Consider the following 27,080-nt stretch of genomic DNA (forward strand, 5'->3'; position numbering starts at 1 on the left):
CTATTGCTGGCATTTGGGGAGTGCACCAGCAATGGGAGACCTCTGTGTTGGTCGGTCTGTCTGTCTGTCTGTCTCTCTCTCTCTCTCTGCCTTCCAAATAAAATGAATTAAAATCAAGATTGAGAGGAGAGGGGCTGGTGCTGTGGCATAGTGGGTAAAGCCACCACCTGTAGTGCCAGCATCCCATATGGATGCCAACCTGAGTCCCAGCTGCTCCACTTCCAATCCAGCTCTCTGCTATGGCCTGGAAAAGCAGTAAAAGACAGCCCAAGTCCTTGGGCCCTGCACCCACATGGGAGACCTGGAAGAAGCTCCTCGCTTCTGGCTTCAGATCGGCTCAGCTCTGGCCGTTGCGGCCATCTGGGGAGTGAACCAGTGGATGGAAGACCTCTCTTTCTCTCTCTCTCTCTCTCTCTCTCTCTACCTCTCTGCCTCTCTTTCTCTCTGTGTGTAACTCTGAGTTTCAAATAAGTAAATAAATCTTTAAAAAAAAAAAAGGTTGAGAGGAGAATTGGAAAAGGAGAAATTCAAAGAGAAAAAATAGAATCATGTTAGTTAATAATGGTAAAATAAACAGTAAGTGTGAAGGAAAATGTTTTTTTCAAACATGAGAATGCAAAGGTGGTGGTAGAATATGGTTTCCAAAAGACACAAAGGCTGTAGAAATTCCACAAGTGCCCCAAGTAATTATGGGTGATTATTTTATGCCCAAGGCCAAAACAGTCCCTTGGCTGTGGCTGGGGGAGATACAGAAGGTGATGGCCTGATCTCTTCCAGGAGCTCACCACAGTTTTGGAGCAATAACAGTAACATACAACATCTCATACTTGATGAAGACAAAGCAATCAGAAAACCGCGAAACGCCCAAGTGTACAGAACCAACTTGAAGTAATAGTTGGAGTGAAGACATTGAGTGTGAGCTAGGACTGCCCAGGAAGGGAGCCAGGAAGCAGGAAGTTTTCAAGGCCAGGAAGATAGAGCGGTGGGAAGAGGAGGGGTGTGTGTCCTCCAAGAGGACCAGAACACTGCAGGCAGCAGCGAGGGCAGGGCCTATGCAGGGGCAGATGCCGGTGTGCAGGGCCACCTGCCAAGGAAAGGAACGAGGCTCCAAGGTAGACCAGGTGGCCCAAGGGTTCAGGGCTTTGAAGACCAGATGGAGCTTGTGTTTGGGGGAGAAGGCGTCAACAACAATAACAACAGCAACAGCAACAAAACCAGGGTACAACAGCGAGGAAGGGGAAGACATGGTGATGGTGTATAAGTGCTTTTAAGGACAGGTAAAAGCTTGATCACTATTTATGAGAATCAAAACCAGAGGTGAGACTCAAAAAGGATTAACAAACTAGAAACACAGGTACAGAACTCAGAAGAGAGTTCAGGGCTACACAGGCCAGGCTAGCCACGAATAATCGCATGCGTCATTTATGTGTTCTGAGGTTCGTTTGTGCCCCATTCATCATGTAAGGTATTTATAGAGCAATTTACATAGAAGGGAACAAAAGCAAAGGGAGATAAACTAATAAGGAACCTGAACCAACTGAAAACTGGAAAGTGAATAATACAAAGCCTGGAGAAGTCCAAGCTTTGCCAGGGACAAGTTCAAAGCAAGACGAGCAGGCACCTGGGACATTAATTCATTACTTCACTCACTCGCTGGACTCTACCTACAGAGCACCTACTGTGTGCCAAGGACACACTGGGGATGCAAAGTTGAATTGAGATGGCTCGTTCCCTCCCAGAATACATGCCCTCGTAGGAGAGAGGGAGGGGTAGGATGGGGATGAGGTTCACACACGCAAGGCTCTGAGACAGTACAGTAAGAGAGATCCAGGGGGGCTTTGGGAGGAAATCCGACATCAACAACTGAGTCCACAGTGGCAGGAAGTCTGGGTCAAAGCCTGGGGATCAGACGGCATGGTGGCAACTCATCCGGGTGAAGCGGAAGCCAAAGGTGAGGCTACCTAGAAAACACAGGCTGTGGGAGGGCAGGATGGAAGTCCCGGGGGCTGCCCTGTCAGAAGGGCAGGGGGCTCCCGGGCAAATGAGTGGTCAGGTTTGGGCCCAAGACTGGCAGTGTGGACTCCTCCGTGAGGGAACTCGGTAGGGCAACTGGGACAGAGGCCTGACTGCCACCATCTAATTTACCTGCAGGGAGAATGAGATGCCTACAAGAAGCACCTCTTTTCCTGGAAGTAGTAGCTACCATAAGAAAACGAAAAGAGGCAGCAGGCATCTAGTGGACTGGCTAGCACGCCTGCGCCTCACACTGCAGTGCCTGGGTTCGATTTTCAGCTCCACTCATGCTTCCAGCTGCTGCTAAGGCAGACCCTGGGCCACAACAGGCGAGCACTCATGTCACTGTGTTCCTGCCACTCCTGTAGTCACCTGAACTGTATTTGAAAACACTCTCAGCATTTTACAAACCTACCGTGTGGGGAAACACAGATTAAACATCTTAATGTGGATTATTTTACATATCTGAACTTCTAGATTCCTACAGAATCCTAGTTCCACCAATTTCTTAATGGTACTCCACTACTGAATCGCGTCTGACAAGTCATCATAACCTGAAGTCCACTTCTTTTTTTCTAACTTTTATTTAATAAATATAAATTTCCAAAGTACAACTTTTGGATTATAGCGGCTTTCCCCCCCATAACCTGCAACCATCCCATCTCCCACTCCCTCTCCCATCCCATTCTTCAACAAGATTCATTTTCAATTATCTTTATATACAGAAGATCAATTTAGTATATACTAAGTAAAGATTTCAACAGTTTGTACCCACACAGAGACACAAAGTATAAAGTACTGTTTGAGTACTAGTTATACTGTTAATTCACATAGTACAACACATTAAGGACAGAGGTCCTACATGGGGAGCAGGTGCACAGTGAGTCCTGTTGTTGATTTCACAATTGACACTCTTGTTTATGACAGTTCACTTCTAAGAACACAAGCTGGGGGCGGCCGTTTGGTGCAGTGGTTAAGTCGGTGTTTGGGATGCCCACACCCAGTGCTGGTGTCCCTCGGCTCCAGTTTGGCTCTAACTCCAACCCAGCTTCCTGCAAACACACAGCCTTGAAGGCAGCAGGTGACGGCTCCAACATGTGAGTTCCTGACTCCCACTTAGGAGACCTGAACTGAGACCCCAGCTCCTGCTAATGCACACTCCGGCTTTGTAGGCATTTGGGAGAATGAATGAGTAGATGGAACATTTCTACCTGTCTCTTTATTTTTCAAATAAAATGAAAATTTTTTAAAGAAAACTTGAAATAAAAACCACAAACAAATACTCGCTAGTGGATACAGCTAACTTAATTGCTTTTTTACACTTAATAGGTATTTTTTAAAATAGAATTGAATACTGTATGCATTTACATAACTGTGTTATAACTACTGTCTTAGAACAAGAAGCGGATTTATTTATCTCATCCAAAACTGATGATATGATTTAATGTGATTATTTAATTTTATAAAGAAACACATTATGGCGGGATAAATAGGATATAGAAAAAGAAAGGAGAAAAATCAGAAGGTTGACGTTCTGTCAACCAAGTATCTGTCATGATAAATAACTAAATTAAAATACAAAATGAATCGCCTTTTTGAGCAGGGTTTTATTTCATACTTAGCTGACTTTTCCATTAGACCATCTGGAATCGTGTCACTTCTGATCTAAAGTAATTGCATCGTGGCTCGTGACCACTGCATATATGTCCATGTCATCCCATTCCGAGAACAGCAACATCTCACAAGAACACGCATGTGGCTCCCCAAAATGCAATCACACATGGGTGCGCATTATTAGACCCATGAATGCAGCAATAAATAACTCTCATGAAGAATTTTGCCGCACTTCAAATCATCTTCTGTAAGTGTGGCAACTGAAATAGCAGAGTTTTATACAGTCCACTCTCCCTTGAGAATGCTTATCAATCCATAGTGAAGCCACGGTCATTTCTGTTAAGGGAAGGCACACACTCGAGTGCAGGGATGGGAGGGAGCTTGGAGGCATGACCTGTGATCTTCCTCCGACATCATCGAACACAAAGCTCCGCTTTTACCTATCTCTGTCCAGTTTCAAGGGAAGACAGAAAAGAGCTGTGTCCAAAAAGCTGCTAATTATTCCAAGAGTCAAGAAACAATGAAGCAAAGATTCCCAGGACCACGCTGCTGTAAACACACTGAATGTTCTGCAGAACCGTCAGACTTCTATGAAACTGTACTGATTCGTTCATTGTTCTCTTCCTATGTTTGTATATTAAAACAAAAAGGTTCAAATTCTATTAATTTGGGGTTGGGTGGGCCAGTGTTATGGAGTAGCAGGTGACACTGGCATCCTACATGGGCACCAGTTCGAGTCCCAGCTGCTCCACTTCTGATTGAGCTCCCTGCTAATGGCCTGAGAAAGCAGCAGAAAAGGGTGCAAGTGTTTGGCCAACTGCCACCAGCGTGGAGACCCAGAGGCAGCTTCTCGTTCCTGGCTTTGGCTTGGTTCAGCCCTGGCCATTGCGACCATTTGGGGAGTGAACCAGTGGAAAAAAGACCTCTCTCTCTCTCTCTGTGTCTGTCTGTCTGTCTCTCTCTCTCTGTAACTCTTCCTTTCAAAGACATAAATGAATCTTTTTTAAAAATCTGTTGATCTGGTATAAATGCCCTAACTAAAGTTACTCTGTACTGCACATGCAGTTCCTCAGCGATCCGATACGTGCAGCATTTATCCCAAGTAACCGTATAGAGTTGGGGACCCTGGGGACAGACACTAGTTTTACATATCACATGTGCCTGAGAAGTGACCTTGCCTGCGGAGGTGGGAAAGGACTCTGGCCAGACCAGTAAACCCTTCCTCGCAGTGGACTCTGCACACATCCTCCGAGCTACTCTTCCGGCAAAGCCCAGTTCTTAGACATTGGGTGTGTGACTTGGAGCCAGCCCCCAGCAGGTGCAGTCAAAGATCTCCAAGAGTACTCACAGAGAGCCAGGTTTGGCCACACTTCTGTATAAGCTTCCCCCAGACTTTAAAGACCTGTCCTGGAGCTGGGGGCCCACAGCCTTGGAGAGGAATATTCTAGGGGGTCGTCAGTCCCAACTGGGGGCAGACACACAGCAGGCTCTCCTTGGGGTCTCCTGGCACTGGCATCCCGAGCAGACAAGCCTGACTTGCCATCAAGGAGTCCAACTTGAGATGCTTACATGTATTTGGGTCAGGCTATGAACTTGTACCTGAGTGCCTACCATTTCAAAATTTCAAAGTCTTTGGTAAAAATCTCTTAGGTCAGTTAGATCTTACCTATATCTTTCCAAAAACAATCCAATCATAGACATCAGAATCACAGAATGCAATTGCTGGGAGGAACCATCTAGTCCAACCTCCTTATTGTACACATAAAAAACAATTGCAGTCATTCTATGTGTACCCAGCCAACATTCAAAGTGTGATTCAATTTAATGCTACTATTTATGAATCCGGGCTCCTAAGATACCTGCTAACACAAATGGAAATCCAATTCAAAGGTCAAAGAAACCCCTATTCTGCGTGTTTTTACAACAAACCTTCATTGTGCCTTTTAAAAAACATCAGTACCGTTGAATTCATAGCTGACATCAAGCCTGGAATTCAGGCAGAGGAGAAAATGACCCAAAAAATCAGATGCCGAGCACCTTTAAAACAGGGGCGTAGGACGGCTCAGACAACCAGCAGAGCACCTGTCACACAGTAGGTGTCTTTGGTGTGATGCAGTGTGCAGGAGTTTCCCCTCACAAAGCACCCAGGAGAAGCGTGGACGTCCCTCCAGCACTAGCTGACAGAACTGCTCCCTGGGGGTGTTTATCCAGACTTAGGCTGCCAGTGGTTTGTCCTCGGGATTTTTACCTGAAGTCCTCACTAGAATAGGTACCGCCCTCCGAGCCTTCTATTCTTAGTGTTCCAAATGTGGACTGGACGCCAGCCAAGAGCAGCTAGGCTGTGAGCAAACCTGCCATTAACCTAGACCTCTCTAACCTGCACAACCACTTACACACGGCTCCTTCCCCTTCCACTTTAATTAAAGTTTATTTTACCACAAAATCATGCAGTCACTGAACCAAAATGCTGCCGTTTGCAGTCAACACGCACGCAGACCTGCTCCCTCCCCACGTGCCTCTGGTCTTGCCTGAATTTTCCCAGTGGAGACGAAGAGAAAGGAGGCGAAAGGATCTTACCGTCCAGATGATCCACATAGCAGTACACGTCGTAAGTCTCGTGTGGAGAGCGGAACCCGTAGGTCCTGACTCCTTCCTTCCCCATCATGTCTCCATAGCAACCTTCCCGGGGAGTCCGGATCGGGTATCTGGGGAAGTACAGGGCAAGTAAACAGCATGTTCTTCTCGCTTCCCCAGCAATGACTTAAACAAGCCCGCGGCCCCCGGATCCCTCACCTGACGGTCTGATCAGACAGCCAGCCCGCGTCACACTGCTCAAAGCCATCTTCATAGGCAGCATTGAGCTGCTCAGGGGTTGCTATGACTGCCCCGATGTCCACACAGGCCCTCTGAGCTGTCTCGAAATTCAGCGTATACCTGCTGGTGGCCGCCCTGTAGTGGAATACGACACCTGCAAAGAGAGATACAGGCAGGTTCAAGCCGCTTACTGCCTGGTGCGCAGCTCCACGTGGGAGCACTAGTTCAAATTAACGTGCAACATAGCAATAGCATCTCGCCAGTTTCTGATTTTCACTCCATGTAGCATTATGCTACATGTCAGTTTGAGGAGCTCCAACAAGGACATCCATCTAGGTCTCCCCTGGAATGTTTCCTGGCCAGGATCTTCCTGTTAACATGTAAACACCCCAAGACAGAGAAGAAAGCCTGCCAGTCGCAAGGAGTAAATGGCAGGTCTCACTACAGGCGATAAGCTGGCTACCAAGGGAACACTGGGCACCCAAAAAAAGGAGACAGGTTCTGCAGAACACAGAGAGAGGAAGGTGCCAGAAGACCAACTCCCCTGCCTGAGTTTTACCCAGGGCCAACCCAACATGACTACAAGAAACATTCACCTGTCCCAGGAAAATATTTACAAATGCCCTTCCTCCAAAAACACCAAGCTCTTTACTTGCAGAAAGAATACTCTAAGAAGGAAAAGACACTGTATTGCGTATGAGCACGAACATTTGTACTAACTCCTGGCTTCTTGTTCCCTACTCACATACAAATCGAGCTCCTTGAGCCTCAATGTCCCTCCCTATAAAGTAGATCCAACATTGTTTGCATTGTTTGATTGATCTGCCGACCAAATTAAAAGCATTTTTAAACCTTGAGCAAGCTACTGTGGACTGCCCGTGTGTTTATCATGTTTTCTGTCTGACCAGCACAGCTTAGGGTCCTTGCTGGGAGGGACAACATGTACAATTTTCATCCCAAACAAGGCCTGAAATAAACTTCTCCAGACTTCCCCGAGTAGAAGCCGGGCAGCCTTCTCTTTGTGGTGGCGTAGCACTGGGCAACAAGGCTCAAGAAATTGTCAAAGGAGTGAGGAAATAACAGCTGGGGGTGGAGGGCTGGGGGTGGAGGGCTGGGTCTTCTCCTCCCATTCCAACAGGAGAACTTCCAATTTTAACTGGAGTAATTACCATGACTCATTTCTACAATCCGTCAACATGAGCCAAATTAACATGCTAGGGAAGTCTCCGTAACATAGAAATTGGGACCACTGGGTCTTATGAATGAGATTTTATTAAGAGTCATGATATTCAAGTTCACCCATTGTTTTTGCTATTTGGAATGAGTTGTAGTTCCTAAGATATCAGTCACTTTTTCTTATTCCTACTAGTTTCTAGGGGTTCACCACAGTTTGTCTGCCATAGTGTGACTTGTGGCTCTCAGACTGTCTCTCACATGTCCACCCTAGACTGTCTCCCTCTTCCAAGACAGGTGTACACCCAGGAAACACCAGCAGGACAATGGTAGCCCACCTCAGAGACAAGCACCTGGGATCGGTGTGAACACCAACACCTGCTCAGGCCCAGGAGTGGCACTGACAACTCTGACACTCATCTTACCATTCCCTTTCTTTCATGATTCCAAAGGAAGACCTTTCAAAATAAAAATAAAACTAACGGAGAGAGCACACAACCCTCTCTCTGGCATAAGCAGGAGACTGAACAGTTGCAAATTAGTGCTAAGTTCATCAAAGCTTCCAATAGTCTTGCTGGTCATTTAAAATCTTCCATGCGCTCCTGAGATTGGCAGTAATGGCTCACAAAGGGGCCTTCATGACCAAGGCAAGGAACATCAGTCTCTCTAAGTATTCACAACTGTTGGAATAATTTGAAGACCCCATGGGGCTAAGGGGATTAAGTGGAGGATTTTCATTGTTTCAGAGGGGCAAGGGGCAAATCCATCACTAATTCTTTAACGAAGAAAACTGCAAGAAGTTGTTAAACTCCTTTGGGGATTTTTAAAAAATGGTATCTATAAGAAAGAGAGTGAACAACAGTACAGCTGCAGGCTGTAAATGACTAAAGTAAATGATGAAAAAGTTAGAAGAGCCCAGGGGATTTTGTGGCTACCTGGACATGGGTGCAATAGGTCTCAGAAGAGAGCGATAGAAGCTGAATGTAAAAAGATCCTTGGGGAGTTAATTTGTTGCATCTGAAATTCAAAGTATTTCCTTTTGGCTTTACAACAAAGAGTTTTAATAAAGCCCTTTGCATGTATTTCTGAAAGGTAAATGTTTTATAGGGAAATGTAGGGTTGGAGGAAAATCTGTTCCATCATGTCTGGGTATTAGAATTTTGCTTAATAACTTGCCAGAACACTATGCTTCCAAGAGCTATGGCATTATGTGTGTACCCAATTAAAGCGATTTTTCTTTGCTTTGTCTCCCAACTTAAATTCAAGTGACACATAAACCACCACTAAAAGAAAGGCAAAACTAAAATGTCTATTGCAAATCTTCACCGGGTCTTGTTTTGCTCCAACTCAAATATCTGTTGGGTCTTGGCCTCTTTAAGACACTTTGGTATGTACCATGGTGTTTATTAAGTACCTTATTTCTTCAATGTAAGTGAAGAATACAAATGGTATATTTCTTAAAAGAAAACCTAAATATTTTAACAAGCATACCAAGAGAGAAAAAAGGGGCAAACTTTCACATGTACAGGTGCATGTGAGTATATACATATATGTATTTGCTTAGGTGTACATGCACATATGTAAACATTAAAATGTACGAGCCTTTACATCTTAAAAAGCTCACCACTGACAGTTCTCAATAGCACAATCATGGTTGCTGGACTGCACTATCTCCTGAGGCATTCATTATTTCCAGAACATTCCACTGTGCTTAACTACATTGAGCCAATGAAGTCAACCGCCTTCATGGCCCAGTGAGGGAGAGTGTTTTTGGTGAAACACCTGGACTGCTGGGAAGATGCGTGTTTTTCCCCACCGGTGCAAACCCTGGACAACAGGCTCCGTATGCATTTGGAAAGCCTCACCATCCACCGCCAGCGACACCGAGTCTTGAGTGTCCTCAATCCCGTACATGACGTCACAACGGTAGAGGCCCGCGTCGCTGGCGCGCAGTTTGACCATGGTGAGGGAGGCATCACCCACGTCCTCAGGGTGTGTAGGCACGGACACTCTCCCTATGTAGTCCTGCCCGATCTTGATATTCCCGTTTTGGGCCACGAGGACGGTGGTCTCCTTCAAGTCTTTGCCACGTTTGTCCACTTCGATCTTGGACCATTTGATGCGGAGGAATTCGCTGGCCTTGTCACTGGGTGGTAAGGTGGGCATGGTTGAGAAATGACAGGGTAAGCTGGCTCTTCCCGACAGGGAGCCCTTGACCGGGGGGCTCTTTTCCACTTTGACTGCAGGACAGAGAAGACACCGCGTTAGCAGTCCCACAAGAACACCTGCTAGTAAATGCAATGTGTGAACGGCTGTGACAGTGCGCTTGGTCTCTCCTTCAGGAACTGAAATAGTCAGAGTGATCATATATATGGACAGCAGCAATTTTAACGATGTTTCTAACAAAGAGATGGGCAGTGCTCGTTTTTATGTACTGAAATATGGTATTCAAAAAGTAAGTGTTCAACACAAACAAAATAAGACATAAAATGAGGCAAGTATGAGAATACTTCAAAAATTTTCATGGTGGAACAACGTTGTGGCACAGCATGTTAAGCCATAGCCTGTGACAAGGGCATCCCAGGTGAGTGCCAGTTAGAGTCCTGGCCACTCCACTTCCGATCCAGTTCCCTGCTAATGTGCCTGGGAAGCAGGGGAAGATGGTCCAAGCACTTGGGTCCCTACCACCAACATGGGAGACCCAAATGGACTTCCAGGCTCCTGGCTTTATCCTGGCTCAACTCTGGCCATTGGGGCCATTGGGGATTGAACCAAAGTATAGAAACATGTGTGTGTGTGTGTGTGCCCCACTCTCTCTGTAATTCTCCTTTCAAATAAATAAATAAATCTTTTCTTAAAATTCACAAAAAAATGAAATTGAGAAATAAATTTCTTGGGTTCAAAAACATTTTGCAATCCATGACTTTGCAGGGTATTCAAAAAGTTCATGGAAGTGTGTCTTATGGGGGAAAAAAAATCTACACATAGATTTCAATGTTTTTTGGACAAAAAACCAACTTGTTTTTAATTCTGTTTTCCCAGGAATTTTTTAAGTACCTCCTATAAAAACACAAGCGATAGGGGACTGATGGAGGAAGGCAAACTAGAATCAGTGGTGCAAGTTACAAGACCAGACCAGGGTTAGGAAGAACAGGTGAACGGCGAAGATTATATCAACAGGTCAGAAGACAAAAAGACTTTGTTAAGATGACTGTCCCATAACTGCAGAAGAAATGGAAATAAAATTCAAAGAGCAAGCCAGAAATTTTAAAAAGTACTTCAGTAGACCGGAGCAAGGCGGAGTCTAACATCTGAAGGAGCCTCTTTCGTCCTGTGTTGGAGCCAATGGCTTTCATCATGAAGACGAAATCCAGCTGCAGTCACCTCTACCCAGCTCTCCAAAGCCGCCATCTGTGAAACGTCTCTCTGTTTAGTGCCTTACACTTCTAAAGATAAAGGAAACGCTGACTGTACCTTCACTACACGCAAGAGCAACTGTCCAGTCCCTCAAGGAACCTCTCCTCACTTCTTCCCGGCTCCAGCAGTCAGGCTAGACTGTGTTCAAAGAGCAGAAATGGCTGTTCACGAACAAGCAATGCCAAGCCATGCCCACTTCATAACAGATGCTCAACGAGCTGATAGGGGCCTCTGGCTGACGTGAAATGATTTCTTAATGAACAAAATGATGCGTCTCTAACACTTTTCATGTTGGTGGCCAAAAGCGCTGGTGACACATATCCCAACAAGGGCACACATCAGAAATGGGATGGCTGGGGACATAACCTTGTGAATCTGGTGAAGGGTGAGTCATTTTCAGAAAATATATTCTCTATTACTAAAGATTAAAACTTAACTTTAACATACAGGAGTTGGTTCATGTCCCACTGGCTTCACTTTCAATCCAGCTCCCTGCTAATGGTATGGGAAGAGCAGTGGAGGATGGCCCAGGTGGTTGGGCCCCTGTCACCCTTGTGGGAGACCCCAAAGAGGCTCCTGGCTCCTGACTTCCGCCTGGCCCAGCACTAGCTGTTGCAACCACCTGGGGAGTCCAGAAGATGGAAGATTTCTCTCTCTCTCTCTGTAACTCTGACTTTCAAAAATAAATAAATAAATTTTTTTTCTTAAGTTTAACTTAAGACTGACCTACAAAAACCTTTCATATGACTCAAATAAATATAAAATAATGAATATGGTATTGCATTTGTTCTATTTATGATGGAAATAACTAATCTATTTCAAACTTAAAAATGGCCACTGCATTTGTTTATCATTTTATGAATCCATATGCAGCTTGTCCAAAGCAGATTTAAGGGACTTAAGGTTAAACAAAAAGCAAAATGAAGTGTGCTATTAGCTGCAGCAAGTTAATCTTTTAAATGTTACTAAGACAAGTAGTATTTTGGACTATAACAGGAAGGGAATCATTCCATGTGTATGGCCTCCTTGGCTTACAACAGAAGCTCTGATTTAGAGCCCACCCTTGCAGGGAAACTGGCCCAGCTCCTCCTGAGATGCTCGGCTGAGAGGAAGTGGCCGGCTCCCAGTGGGCTGGTGACAGAGCTGAGCGGGAACACAGGTCTCCTCAGACCCCGACAAGGGACTTCTGAGCTTCAGTATCCACTCGGTTTGCCCAGCCCTAAACTAAACTTTCATTTCAGCTCCCGTCGGACACTGGGACCCAACCCATTTCTATAATTCTTTAATTACTACTGGCAGTGAAAATGTTTGAATGGTTTTGTGATCTTTTTAGTAAATCCATACATAGGGTTCACAGGGGATTCCTTAAGAGTAGCCCTACGTGTTTCACATTCCTTGAATTTGGACCCAAATAGGTGGATGACAACAACAGAAATATTTTTCTTTCTTTCCTCATTTACTTATTTATTTATTCATTTATTCATTTTTGCCAAGAATAGGGATTTCAAGAAGGAGCAAAAATTCTGTGACCTAAAAAAAAAAAAATGGGGCCAGAGCCATGGCTCACTTGGTTAATCCTCCACCTGCAGCGACAGCATCCAATGCGGGTGCCGGGTTCTAGTCCCGGTAGCTCCTCTTCCAGTCCAGCTCTCTTCTGTGGCCTGGGAAGGCAGTAGAGGATGGCCCAAGTGCTTGGGCCCTACACCTGCATGGGAGACCAGGAGGAAGCACCTGGCTCCTGGCTTCGGATCAGCGTAGTTCCTGCCATAGCGGCCCTTTCAGGGGGTGAACCAACAGAAGGAAGACCTTGCTCTCTGTCTCTCTCTCTCTCTCTCTCTCTCTCACTGTCTAACTCTATCTGTCAAATAAAAAAAAATCTCCTGGTTTACTTTTATCATATGTTTTAGTACATTTCTTTGTCCTTCATAAAATTATTTAGAATATTAACTGCAGCACAAATAAAATATTGCTTTTGTAAGGGAAAAATAAACAGCTTTCCCCTCAACTTCAATTATGGTCTAAATTATACAATCCTCTATCACCTCCATAAAAATACTTTAATATAAATGACTTCCAGTTTCTTAATACCTATTGGTAAGTTACCATTCTTTTCACAAAGTGTAGGAGCCTAGGATGGACATGGGATTCAGCTGAGCCAACCCCATGGGGAAATTTCTGTCACATGGAGCATCACTCAATACTCAGCAGCTCTGCTGTAAGGAAAAGCTGCATCGGGACAAAATGATGCCAGCAAGCCATGTCCTAAGGGCCACTTACTGTTCTATTGTTCCATGTGTCACAGACAAAAAAATTAAAACCTTTTGTCAGACATCAACATGTATTCACGTAGAGTCCAATCCTAAAGACAAGATTGACAAAAACCTTAGAGGCCAAATCTTCTAAGTATTAAATGTTAATTCCCTGGGTCACAGGTACTAAGTTCACTAAATTAAACATTTTCAAAGAGAAGCCTAGTAGCTCAGAGTATAATGTTTATAGACTACGTGTGCTGAAGACACACTGCTTCCTGCGGGGACTTGTCTCAAACTCTGGCAGTGGCGCAGTAAAAATGAACCCTAACAAAAAGTTCCCTGTTCCCACCAGATGGTTTGTGGTGTGAACAGGTATGCGAAGGGAGAAAGCTCTACATGATGAGTGGTCAGTTCCCCCCTCATTCTCTTGTCAGTAGGTTCTGCACAGTAAGCATGATGTAAAGTCCATCTGTACAGTTTGACTACACAGAGAGAAAGACAGACAGGTAGACAGAGAGGAACATTGGCCAAATAAATGTCCGATTGGGAATATGGGACTCTATCACTCTCTGAAGTGACAGAGGTCACTATCTAGTTCACTACTCCTGCTTGCTCATGACTCCACTTCTTCCCATTAGAGGAATTTCACAATACCTCGCTCAACGCTAGCTGACCCACAATTAGGACAGTTTATAATCTAACGAGCACTATCCAAGCAAAGAGCATTCTGAATCACAGTGGACAAGTTGTTCATAAAGAAAATCTTAAGATGAAAGATCTGTGCTGACTCAGCAATAAGTCCCTGCTGTATATCCCATCATGAACTGGACAGGTCTGTCTTATGTGGATCTTAGCTTTTCACCCTTTGCCTCTCCAATGAAAAAATAAAATTGTCCTGAAAATCATTCCAAATTAACTTCATCTCTCAAAAGTAAGCATGGAGTTACCAAGAACATGGAGAGATCTCTCAGTATTGTTGGCTATGTTCATTACTCTCTAAAATCATGTAAGGCAGCTACATCATCAATTATTTGTGTTGCAGTATGGGAGTGCTTTCTTTGTTTTTAGGAGGAAATCTAAATTTGCACTCAGGAATGGTTGGCTACTACTGTCTCTGCAACCCACTTCCATCACTGCCCGCCCAAGCCAACTCCCTGTTGCACATCTCATCCTGTACCTTCCCTCTTCACCTGATGCGCTTAGCCTTCCCCTCTGTCACCCTGCCCTTCACTGCTCCAAAAGTTTGAGGACGACAGCTCCCGGGCTGGTAACAAAACTGTGGAGCCTAGACTCTGCCAGCCCTCAGGTCATGTGCTGTGACATCCATCTGTTCACTTTATTTATTCATTCCCTCATTCAATCAACACATGCAATGGTTAAGTCTGGCTGGCAATGTGTTGGAGAAAAAAGGCCTCTTGCAGCCTATACTCATCTTGGGCGAAAGGGCTGTATTGGCTGCAACTGCTGTAACAGCACAGAGGACCATAAGAACATAGTCAAAGGGCTTTTAAATTAGTTAGAAAGGGAGAGGGAGGAGGGGGAGGGAGGAGGAGCCATCTCATGAGTCACTCATCATTGGCTCCTGCCACGTCCTCACCACACCCATCCAACCCACCCGTGGATGTGAGTCTTCTGCCTCCTCCCAGCAGTTCACTTCTGCCCATCTCCATGGCACCCACCTGACACGAGCTACCTCATCTCATGCTCAGCCTACCCCAGTAACCGAAATGATGTCCCTGCTGCCACTCTCGCGCAACAACCGGGAAATCAGAATAAAGCAGCAAAACGGGATTTTTCCAGCATTTCTCAGCTCTCGAATTTCATGGGCTGAAATCCGTCAGGGATTCCGACTGCACCGGGAATAAAATCTAGTCTTTTCTGAAGGCCACAAGGCCCTAGAAAAATAAGAAGTACAGTGTGGCCATGAGGAGCACACACTCCCAGGACAGCCTGGGCTCCTCCCCGGCTCTGCTACTTACCAGGTGCGGGGCACTGTGCAAGCAACTTAGCTTCCAGTGCCTGTTCCTCTGTACAACCCTAGGTCAGTGAGTTAATGTCAGGCACTAAAAATAGCCCTAGCCTGCAGGGTGCCCCATCCAAGAGTTAAGCGGCATTATTTATATGAGCTGGCCTTTGCGTATCTTTCTGTCCGCATCTCCTACTTTCCCTTGGTCACTCATCTTCAGGGACAGTGACTTTCCTATCACCTGATGACACGTCTTGCTAACTTAGAGCCAGATGAGGCTGACTGGGCTTTCCTCATCACTCTCATTTCAGTTAAAATGTCACTTTTTCAAAGAGGTGCTACCAACCCAGCCACTTTCCATGTGCCCGAGCGAATCTTCTCTGAGGATCTGAGGCCCAGGGCGAATGAGGAAGAAGTGAAAGCTGAGCCTGCGGAGGGAGGGACACGGACAGGACAGACCCGAGGGACTCAGGGGAGTGTCGGTCTCTGGTGCTCTGACACAGTTGCTCGAACAAACACAGGAAAGAGTAGACTTGGAATCATAGACCTCCCCACTGCTGCCCCAGGTGGCTATGAAGACGGAAGGGAGGCAGGGCTCAAAACCTAACTGTCAGCCTTCTCTTTATCTTCTCGATGCTTTTCACACACTAGACTCTTCTGCATTGGAAAGAGTTTGCAAAGCACTAGAGAAATACTTAGAATTTTAGAACAAGTCCAGTGCCATCTATGAGCCTTTCTGTATAGTCCAAAGCTACCTGGGCAGTTTCTGAAAACCCATGTGAACCGTCGCCATCCTGTTCATTATTTGGTCCTGATTCATTTACTTAAAAATGCTGTGTGTTCAAAGTGTTTATTTATTTGGAAGGCAGAGTTAGAGAGAAACAGGGAGAGAGAGAGACAGAGAGTCCGATGATCCATCCACTAAAAACCACTGTTTTCACTTCTGCAATATTTCACTAAAAGTTTCCAGCACTGAAGAGTTACAAACCAACTCTTCATTCCAGAGGTTCCATGTTGTTGTCCCATCCCCCGTACTTGAGTTTTTATTTCACTTAGCACCGGAAATTGTGACCTGGCTCACCTTGACGTAGTGCGTGAGTTGCTATCAGGGTCGAGCACATCCATAAGATGCTTTTCACATTTATCAACATCTTGACCTAGAAACAAACAAAAAAACACAGAGTAAATCACAAGCATTCAGGCTCCTGGCAGACCAAAATAAATCACCTGCTATTTGTGCTTCATCTGCAATTAGAGTACAAGAGGCAGCTCCTCTTGGTTTGTAAAACCAGGAGAGACCTTGTAATAGGAGAAGTTGTCTGAACATTTTAATTAATAGTTTCAATCTCACCCAGTGCAGTGGTTACCAAAATTATTTCAGCACCCAGTTTGGAAACACACAACAAAATGGATATTTGTGACAACCACAAGCCAATAGGCTACAGAGACCATAGCCTATGTAAGGAACAGGCACAAAGAGGGAGGGTGACCACAAAGTGTACTTGGAAACAGGAAACAGATCACGGGCGAAGCTGGAGAAGATGAGGAAGACACGCAGAAGATGAAGCCTCAGGGAGACACGCGGGGAGAAAGAAACTGACGTCCGACGTAAGGTGAGAAGGAACCCGGGGTGGTTGGTGCATATGCTACCGAAACACAGAACAAGGGCCTCCACAGGCTTCTCAAAGCTCAGAGTCTACTGGAGTTCAAGCTGGCTGAACAAACCAAATAAACGTATTACAAGGCGCTGTTAATTACAAAAGGGACCAGCGCTGGCCATGAGTTTGAAAGCTGTTCCAACAGTTCCAAAGTCTCACGAGTAAAGAGTGAAAGAAAATACCCTGGACGGAGAGTCAAGGAACAGGGCCCTGGCACTGCCATTAAATGATTGTGTAACTTCAGGGAAGACATTTAACCATCTGGGTCTCAGACTGGCCCCTTCCAGCTAGAATTTCTATGAAGCTGCAATTAGGAAGAGGATAAGTACCAGTGTCAGGGACCGTTTAGAAATCAGAGCCAACCTCAGAAGAACGGCAGATTATTTGGTGTCCACAGTTGAGCCCTTCTCACGTATATTTAGAACAATTCCATAACAGCCATTGCTGGGTGGCTTCTGAACTGTCATTCTTCCTTCTTTCTAACAACACTCCAGTTTTATTGTGGCATCTACCCTCCCTCATGGAGTGAAACATCAGGGGAGACTTGCTCAGCCCCAGGGGTTAACCCTGATAGCCAAAGTCATCTGCAGCGGTCCTATTCTGTTTGTCAGTGACGAGTCTGAGAACAGCAGATGGTTGGTACATGGTAGCCAATGAGATGTGAAGGGATCTATGCTCCTGGAATTCAGGGGAGGCTCCTGCGCAGGTACATCCTCCTAAGGACAGAAATGCTTAGGCCTCTGCACCCACGTGGGAGACCTGTGCATGAATATGTTTGGATATGTCATTCCAAGTTAAAATTTTATAGGGTCACACTGAGCCCCAGATGTCTCACTTCTTGTAAGACACCTGCAGATCTAGTGTGTAGGTCCTGCTTAACTGGCCTCTTGCCAGTCGGCATCCACCAAGCAGCTGCCTCTGCCATTGGACCCATGTGCTTGTGGTCATCACCACTCCACTTAGCCTCCTACCCATTTCTGCCCCATATGTGGCCCTTTAGGTACCTTTAACTGAAGGTGGTCATTTCTCTCTAGTAAAAGTCGCAGAACGCTTGTGCTGACTTTCATTACCCGGAACTACACTTCCATTGCCTCTTCCTGGGAGCCCGTGGGCATTCATTCCACTTTCACTTTCTTCAAGTGACGTCCAAGTCCTTGGCTGTTAAGATATACCATTTGCAGGGCCGGCACTGTGGTGTTGTAGGTTAAGCCTCCACCTGCAGTGCCCGCATTCCATGTGGGCACCGGTTCAAGTCCTGACTGCTCCACTTTCAATCCAGCTCTCTGCTATGGCCTGGGAAAGCAGTAGAAGATGGCCCAAGTCCTTGGGCCCCTGCACCCACATGGGAGACCTGGAAGAAGCTCCTGGCTCCAGATCAGCCCAGTTCCATCCATTGTGGCCATTTGAGAAGTGATCCAGTGGATGAAAGACCTTTCTCTCTCTCTCCGTGTCTGTAACTATGCCTCTCAAGTAAATAAATAAATCTTTAAAAACTATATATACACTATCTGTCTCCTGCATTTGACGTGATTCACTGAGGAACATTCTAAAGCCTCTTTCTTTGTTCTGAGCAGCACTCCAAGCCCTGTTTCCATGCTCCTGTGTCTGTCTTGTAAGCACCGACTGTTAGCGATAAGAAGTCTGTCTGCATGGAAAGACCCAGGAGATAGGAGAGCCAGCCCCTATATTTAGCCTTCTACGCCAGTGAAGTCAAGTGGAAGAGGAAAAAGCCATCCAGCAATCGAGATAGAGCTGACGGAAACTTTTCCTAGGCTGAGTGACACAAGAGACCAGGTCAATAGGACTCTTGGCCACGAGCAAAGTCTGCAGAGAGGAGAAGAGCCACGCGGAGAGGGGCTGCCTCTGAGAGACAGTCAAGGTACTGTTGAGCACATACTTAGTATTCTCCCTTGATCTGGGGAGGCCCAGCCGAGCTCGGGGTTACTTCAGGACGCAGACACACTGGTTTTCCCTACCATTCTGCTCATTAGTTACCCTAGACAACAACTGTCTAGGATACAGCATACCGTGGGTGTTGTAATTACTATTTATTTAATGATGCATGAGGCTGAGCAACTTTTCAAAGGATTAAAAAACACAGATATTTCTCACTGACACTACCTGTAACAGAAAAACCTGGTCTTTCTTTCAGTTCTGTATAAAACCCTTGATCTGGAGCAGCTGTTCAGCCCCTATGTGGGAATCGCACATCCCATTTGAGGGTGACTGGAGTCCTAGCTTCATTGTGCCCAACGTAGCTTCCTGCTACTCCACACCCTTGGAGGCAGCAGATGACAGCTCAGGGACTTGGGTCCCCGCCACCCACACGGGTCTTTGATGGAGTTCTGAGCTCCTGGATACAGCCTGGCCCAGTCCTGGCTGCTGTGGACATTTGGGGAGTGAATTAACAGATGGAAGACCTCTCTCTCTCTCTCTCTCTCTCTCTCTCTCTCTCTCCTTCTCTGTCTCTCTGCCTTTCAAATAAAAAGAAAACAAATAAATTTTAATAAGCATTATTAGATCTTTGTCTCTCATAGGTTGCAAATATTTTTGAAATGTGCTATTTCTGCACAGACAGTGTTGTCAATCAGTCAGGCTTGTCAATATTTTCTGATATGGCTGCTACTGGGTTTTACGCTTTGCTCAGAATAGATCTCTCTACTCTTAGGTTATTTTTTAAAAGCCTATAATTTCCTCTAGTCATTAAAAATAATCCTTACATTTCATATTTGATTCATCTGAAATTTCCTTTAGGATGAGAAACGAAGATTAACTCTTAAAAAAAAAAGATTGATTTTATTTATTTGAAAGAGTCACACACAAAGAGAGAAAAGGAGAGATGGAGAGATCTTCTACCAGCCGGTTCACTCCCCAAATGGCCACAATGGCAGGGGCTGGGCCAGAGCCAGGAGCTTCTTCCAAGTCTCTCATAGGGGTACAGGGCCTAAATACTTGAGCCATCTTCCACTGCTTTCCCAAGCACATCAGCAGGGAGCTGTATTAGAAGCAGAGCACAGGCCAGTGCTGTGGCACAGCAGACAAAGCCACTGCCTACAGTGCCAGCATCCCACATGGACACCAGTTAAAGTCTCGGCTGCTCCACTTCCAATCCAGCTCTCTGCTATGGCCTGGGAAAGCAGTGCCAGCTGGTCCAAGTCCTTAGACTCTGCAACCATACAGGTGACCAGGAAGAAGTTCCCAGCTCCTGGCTTCAGATTGGTCCGGCTCCAGCCATTGTGGCAATTTGGGGAGTGAACCAGCGGATGGAAGATTCTCTCTCTCTCTCTCTCTCTCTCTCTGCCTCTGCCTCTCTGTAACTCTGCCTTTCAAATACATAAATAAATAAGCAAATCTTTAAAAAAAAAGAAAAGAAAAAGAAAGGGAGCAGCCACAATTCGAACCTGCTGCCATATGGGATGCCGGCATCCAGCCAGCAGCTTAACCCCCTATACCACGGCACAGACCCAAGATTAATTCTTATTTTCAGTTGATCAACCAGTTGTTTCCAAACTATTTATTTAATAATCCTTTTTCTACTGAATGTCCATTGCCATTGAGTCTATTTCTGGATCCTGAATCAATGAAAGTAGACAATCGGAAAATATGCCCTTCTCTAACTCATTTTATAGATTCAGTAGGAAACACCTGTACATGCTTTAGATTGTGATGCTACTATTAAGATTACAGAATTAAATTGATATGACTGGAACAGACATACTACATGAACACCAGTCAGTTGGGTAGTTTTCCATTTTCCAAAGACTTTTCATAAATCTTTTTCTTTTGGTCTTTGTGGCTATGTATTCACTTCATAGATTATGACACTAAAAGTCCAGAAGTTGTGTCTCAACTTGACTTTTCCAGCTGGTGAGTCACAACTCAAACTTGCTGGTTCTAAGCTTAGTTCTTATTCTACTGTGCCTCAGGTAATAATCAATCATTTTATATTAAAAAGATGATAAATATCACTTACTCTGTGATTTATTGCATGTAAGTTATTGTATATAATCTAAACACTTCTGAAAATTCTGAAAAGAATGAAGTAGGGATGTCTGCAGACAGAGATGGAAATAAATGTAAACACAGACCTACATCTGTGCCTTTTGTAAATGACAGATCTATCTAGAGGAGTTCCAGAACCGTAACTGGCCAACACAGTGCACGAGGATTCTTTGTATTGACCAGTGAAATGCAACCACTGCTGGCACATTCAGTGGTAAGAACTAAGCAGTATCTACAAACCCGGAAGTCATGTAATATATAGGATTTACCAAGTCTAGAACACAAGAGGAAAAGCGGAAACGCTCCACTAAGCCGAGTGGCGCTTGGCCAAGAAGTTTCTCTCTGCTTGCCCTTGTTCTGATGCCAAATCAGAGAGAGTACGCGCTTTGTGTTTTCTGGTCAAGTTCAGACCCACGCAGAAATCGGCACATTGTCCCAGACCACAGCCAGCATTCGCCACAGTGAGCATGTGCCACTCCCCCAGAGGTGTCTGTGAAAACGCACTTCATTCTTTTCCTCCCAAGAAGCACGTGCCTGAGCAGTTCTGCCACCTTGCAGGGCTATGCACCACTCACATCCGCTGTCTAGCAGCGTTGATCCGTGAATGAGGTCCACAAGCACGTTTAAACCCCACCAGGAAAAGTGAGCTTAGTGATAACAGTGTAGGAGACAGAGAGAGCTAGCACTTGCTTAAGAGGCTGTGACCACCAGGTACTGAAGCACAGCACTGTAAGGAAAGCAAGAGCAAGTGGTGCATCCTTAACCTTGATCATACACAGCTCTGAGTTAGCTTTGTAGATCCTGCCCAAACAGAACTGAGCAGCGTACACACGCAGGTAGCCCGGGACCCCAGATGCAGCTGGCTCCCGTGTGCGTGCACAGAGATAAAGAAGCCTGTACCTCTTCCTACCACCCACAAGATTAAGGACTGTGGACTTCCTGCTACATGAAGTCCCTGTGCAGTCACTCCATGGGGACCCTTTGCAGGAGTAGTGGCGACACGAACATCCATTCAAAAACTATTTCTGTATCCACAACTCTGAAGCCAGACTCTCTGAAAGCTTGACACATTGCCCTAATAATTGCAGTTCCATTTTCTCCCGAGTGGGAACGATACTACCTCAAGAAGCTAACTGTTGCTTCCTTTGGTGCTTCTAATTTGCAAATTTTGTAAACATTTATTTATTTGAAAGGCAGGGTGAGAGAGCTAGAGATAGAGATGTCTCCTATCTGCTGATACCCTCCCCAAATGCCTCCCCAAAGCTGAGGCTGGGCCAAGCTGAAGCCAAGAACCTGAAACTCCATCCAGATCTCCCAGGTGGATGACAAGGTCCCAAGTATTGAGCCATCGCCTACTGTCTCCCAGGGTGCACACTAGCGGGACGGAGGGGGGACGAGAACTTCATGCCGTGTCCAACGCTGCCTCCAATCCCCTATTTTGATATTAAACTCACAACATCCCATTTTAGAACTTTCTATGAATGTTTTCACACTTGGTTTTGCACAATTGCCAAGCAATATTTTACAATAGTTCACATCACAGTTTTTACAAGGAGACAGGAAAAAAAGGAAGAATGGATCCATTTGAGGTGACAGAGAGTTCATTAAATCCCAGTTCTTCTAAGACAAAGCAAAGAAGCTGTGGGATTACGGGCAGGTGTTGGGGCACAGCAGGTGAAGCCGAAGGTTGGGACCACTACATCCAGATGGGATTTCCTGGGATCCAGGCTTGTAGCTTTCAGTCCGGCTTCCTGTGAATGCCCACTCTGCAAGGCAGTAGTGATGGCCCCAGTCCTGGGGCCTCTGCCACCCACGTGGGGGCTAGGACTGAGATGTCTGACCCAGCCCCAATTGTTGGGGGGCATCTAGGGAGTGAACCAACCAACCGATGGAAAATCTCTTTCAACTAAATAGGCAAATCTTTTAAATCTTTTAAATGGCAGAAGAATTGAAAAGCAGCTCTAAAGAGCAGTGGGTGGGGGCATATGGCCGCACAAATCCAGGCCTGTGGGTTGCATGTGCTGAGCTCTGCTTAGGGGCGGCTGACACCCTGGGACCCCACAACACATTCCCCTTGGTCCTGCCCAAGGCCAATCTTTCGCCATTCGAGATGCACTCTGTGACAGTCTGGAACTTGACCAAGCTTGTAACTGACAAAAAAAAAAAAAAAAGAAGAAGACGAAAGAAAAAAATGGTCTGCGACCGACCTAAAGGCATTTTAATTGTCAATCTGTGGCGTACAGGATAAACTCATCTCATCTTTTTACTTAAAAAAAAGTTTCACTGGACTAAATTTCTACTTCCTCCGCCTCAAGGCAAAATCCCTATATCCCTCCTACCACTCCGGAAAAAAAAACTGAGACAGCCTTTTAATAGGAGCATGGCCCGCCCCCGCAGCTGCGGGCTCCCCCGGCTGGGTGTGCGGCCGCCGGGCTCCGCCCCAGCTTGGCCCCGCCCCGGCCCCGCCCTGCCCCGTCCCAGCCCCCTGCTCGGGCAGGCGGGGACCCCGGCAGCTCTGCCCCTGTCCCGGAGCCCGGGAAGGCACACCCGGCGCTGACGCTCGGCCCACGTGGCGGCCGCTGAACCCCGCCGCGTTTGGGGGCGGCCGGGCTGGGAGCCCTTCGGCGCCTTAGCAGCTTCCCTGCCTGGACTCGCCCTCGCCCTCGCCACCCCGGGCGCCTCGGTTCTCCCTGCTGAGGGCCCTACAGCATCCCCACACGGGACTAGAGGTCTTGGCTCGCCTCCCAGCTGCGTGACAAACGCTCCAGCCCCGTCCCCTTTGCTCCCCGGAGCCCGCCTCGCCCGGGCTGCAGTCCTGCACGTTAGGAAGTTCGGCCATTGATTCGGGGGCCCTTATTTTGCAATGGCCTTGGGGGCGGGGCCCTAGCCCTGGGTCCCAGCGACCGGCCGTGGGCTTCGGGACAACTTGGGAAAGTGACGCAATTCTGGGTGACCTCTCCTACAGACGCACAAGACTGCGCGTCAAGGCCCCCCTGCGCCCCAAACCTGGCAGTGCCCGGGGCCACGTGCGCTCCCCCACCCAAGCAGCAGCGCTCGCACCCTGGTTCTCCAGCAGGCGCCACCGCTGCGCTTCGCACCAGGTTCCTGTCTCTGCAGGCCCCTAGGTTTACGCCCGGACCCGGGCAGCCTGAGGACCCAAGAGGCAGCTGGGGCCGCCCGCCCTGGAGCACCGAGTAGCGGAGAAAGCCGTTCGCTCCTTTGCCTCCACCTGCGCGGGGCTTCTCCGTCAGGGGGCGCCCACACCCGCAGCAACGCGCCGCGTTCCTAGACATCTGGGCTCCGCAGACCACAGCCCCGGGCGCGGGGCAGATCCGAGGGAGCGCACCGCCTCCCTCGCTCCGCCCTCCTCCGCGCCCCGGGAAGGCCGGGATCCCACCCCAGCCATTCATTTGTCAGCGTGGGGGAGGGGGCGCAGCCAGAGGGGCCGGGAGGCCGAGAAGATGGAGACGGAGAGAGAGGGGGACTCCAGTGTGAGACCAGAACCGGGGCACAGGCAGCGGCATTGTAGCGGGTGCGCGCGTCCCGCAGCCCGCGCCGCCCTCCCGCGGGCGGGCAGGTCTCGCCCCGGCGCAGCTCGATCCCGGAGCAAATACTTGCGGCTCTGACACCGTGGTCCACCCCGCTCTCCGCTGCCCAGCACCCTGACCGCTCCACGCCCAGTGACACACGTTGCGGGCGGACGCCGTGGTCCGTGCGCTCCGCGGCGCCCGCCTCCCCGAGAGGGCCCGTGGCACGCTCCAGCCCCGCGCGTCCCCCGAGAGCCCTGCGCACACTCTGGCGACTGCTCGGTCGCCAGTGAAGTTGCTCAACTGGAGCCGAGCCCTGGGAGGGGGCGAGGACACGGAAGGGAACCAGGGACAGCCTGGGTCCGGGCAACAGGACCGGACCGGAGGCCCGCGCCACCTTTGTCTGGAGAGTGCCCTGGGCTCCGCTTTGCGGCGGACACCGAGCTGCGGCCCCGTTCCGCTCTTGGGTCGACAAAACACTTCCTGCACATCGCCGCCGGGCTAGGGCCAGCCTTTCCCGCCCAGGACCTCCGCGGAGCTCAGACAACCCCACCCCCCTCCCCTGCTAGAGCGCACAGGACAAAAGAACCCGAGGCGCCGGGACAGAGCCGTGACAGCCACCAGGTCGCCGGAGCGACGCGGCCCAGGGGCCCCGTGCGCCTCCCCGGCTGGACCTCCCCTCGCGCGGCCCGCGGGCCGGAGGGGTCAGGGCCCGACAGCCGCGGGGAAGGGGCGCACTGTCAGGAGCTGCCCGCGAGCGAGCGGCTTTCCAGGAACGCCCCGCACTGACCACAGGGGCGGGGGTAGGGGGACGAGCAAGCCAGGTGGCCTGCCCGGGAGTGCCCATTCAAACTTCCGCCGCAAGCAGGTTAACAAAAACACCCACAGTCCAGGGGTGCCTCTCTCCCTGCAGCGTAGGACCCCCGACTTTCTAGGATTTCGCTCCGGCTCCCTGCCTCCCCTGCCCCCCGACTCAGTTCCTCCTGCTCCCCCCACCCACCTCGGGCTTCTTTTGTCTGGGTCCGTGTGAGCAGGCTCGCTCCACAAGCCCCCTCGGAAAGTTACCTGCATTTTCTTTAAGTGCACGCGTGTTCCTAACTTCGTCTTGCAGCTTCTCTTAGCCTTAATGAAAGCCTTGCACCAACTGCAGTGCGCTTCTTTTTCCCCCAAACTCCTGGGGGTTTTGCTCTAAGTTTTTTTTTTTTTTTAAGAGGGAACAAAAGAAACATTACCTTCAAAGGAGGCGTAATGCAGTTTAGGGGGGAAAATTCACCGCGGCGGCGCTGCGCGAAGGGGCTCGGCGTTGCTCGGGCGGGTCACATAGGAAGCGTGGTGGCCTGTGGACCAGTGCGGAGGTGCACGGCGACGAGGGAGAATGCGGGGCTGGCCGCGGGTCTTGGTGCCAGCGCCTGTGTCCCCCGCACCGGGGCTCGCGGCGGGTGCGCACGCACGCCTGCAGTTCTTCGCCCAGAAAGGCTCGGGGCAGCTCGCCTGCAAGTTCAAATGCGGGTTGTGACACCCATCATCATTATATCACTGTACCGTCAGCACCGAGGAGGAGACTGGGCGCGGAGGAGGAGGAGGGAGAGGAGGAGGGAGAGGAGGAGGGTTCATTCAGCTTCCAGAAGCGCTCGCTGCCTCAGCCACTCCTAGGAGCCAGCGCTGGAGAGCGGGGCGGAGGGGCGGAAAGGCAGCACCCCGCGCGCCTGCGGTAGGGACCGCCTGCCTCCGCCCCGGCACTCCCACCGCCCGCGTTTCTTCCCCCACCAGAAGTACCAATGGGCTTGAGGACAGCGCGCTCCCCGGGCCGGCCACCCTGTGCGCAGCATCTCCCGCGCGCCGCAAGGGGGTCTCCCAGGAGCGGCCAAGCGTCCCCTCCCCACCCCGCCCAGGGAGGCCCGCTAGGGATTAGGGGACCGGAGCCCCCCGGCCAGCGGTGAGGGGCCGGCTTGGAAGCACAGGAAACTTAGGAAGGGGGGGGGGGGCGGGGGCGGGAGAGCCACGAACTTGGTTACAGTGCACTGGCGCGCGCGCGCGCGCACAGCCTGCCTGTCCCATCCCTGGGAAGTGTCAGGCTCACCGCTCTGCCGACGTGAAAGAGACACAAGGAGAAAACAAAACAAAACAAAAGGAGCTCCTCCTGAGATCCGCAGGGAAAGGGGAAGAATCCCCCACCCCCAGCCCGCCCTCCCAGGGAACTGCCCCACAGGGGGCCTGGCATCAGTGCGCACAATCCACAAAGACCCCAGTTTAAAAAAATAAAAGCTGGAAAGGAAATCCGCCCCCACCCCACAAACCCCCTGTGGCAGTCTCCCCCTGCCTCAAACCCACCGCTGTCCACACAAATCCGCACTCTGCCTTCTCCTCCGCCTTTGCCCTGCCTTCTACGGGGTCCCTTAGAGTGGAGTGCTTGGTAATTTTTCTGAGTACGGAGACTCTTGGATGTGCCAGTCGCCTCTCCTGCTGTCAGGAAGAGGACCTCAGGAACTCCCGCGAGTTATTCTTTCCTGGGCTCACTCCCACTGTGTAAACAGCAGCTAAGCAGGCCAGCGTCCCCAGCATTGTATTCCAGAGCCAAGGGTCAACTAGTTGACACAAAAGGTTTCTGCCATTAGAGGAGAGGAGTTGGGTTTTCCTTTTTGAA

The 27,080-nt window shown here is 48.6% G+C and overlaps 1 protein-coding gene across 3 annotated transcripts in view; it reads right to left on the reverse strand.

The window, feature by feature from the left end:
- VCAN (versican) overlaps positions 1-26,068 on the reverse strand; it is a 103,408-nt gene extending 77,340 nt beyond the window's left edge. The window contains exons 1-5 of one of the 3 annotated variants that reach the window (XM_062212446.1): positions 25,669-26,068; positions 16,331-16,406; positions 9,480-9,854; positions 6,421-6,595; positions 6,205-6,332 (exon numbers count right to left, since the gene is read on the reverse strand). In XM_062212446.1, coding sequence (XP_062068430.1) covers positions 6,205-6,332; positions 6,421-6,595; positions 9,480-9,854; positions 16,331-16,400 — 748 coding nt within the window. In that variant the 5' untranslated portion in view covers positions 16,401-16,406; positions 25,669-26,068. The remainder of the gene's footprint in view (positions 1-6,204; positions 6,333-6,420; positions 6,596-9,479; positions 9,855-16,330; positions 16,407-25,668) is intronic. The other 2 variants (XM_062212447.1, XM_062212448.1) reach the window with 2 other exon arrangements.
- Positions 26,069-27,080: the final 1,012 nt, after the last annotated feature.

Source organism: Lepus europaeus, chromosome 15 (assembly GCF_033115175.1).
Source record: "Lepus europaeus isolate LE1 chromosome 15, mLepTim1.pri, whole genome shotgun sequence".
NCBI classification, from domain to species: Eukaryota; Metazoa; Chordata; class Mammalia; order Lagomorpha; family Leporidae; genus Lepus; species Lepus europaeus.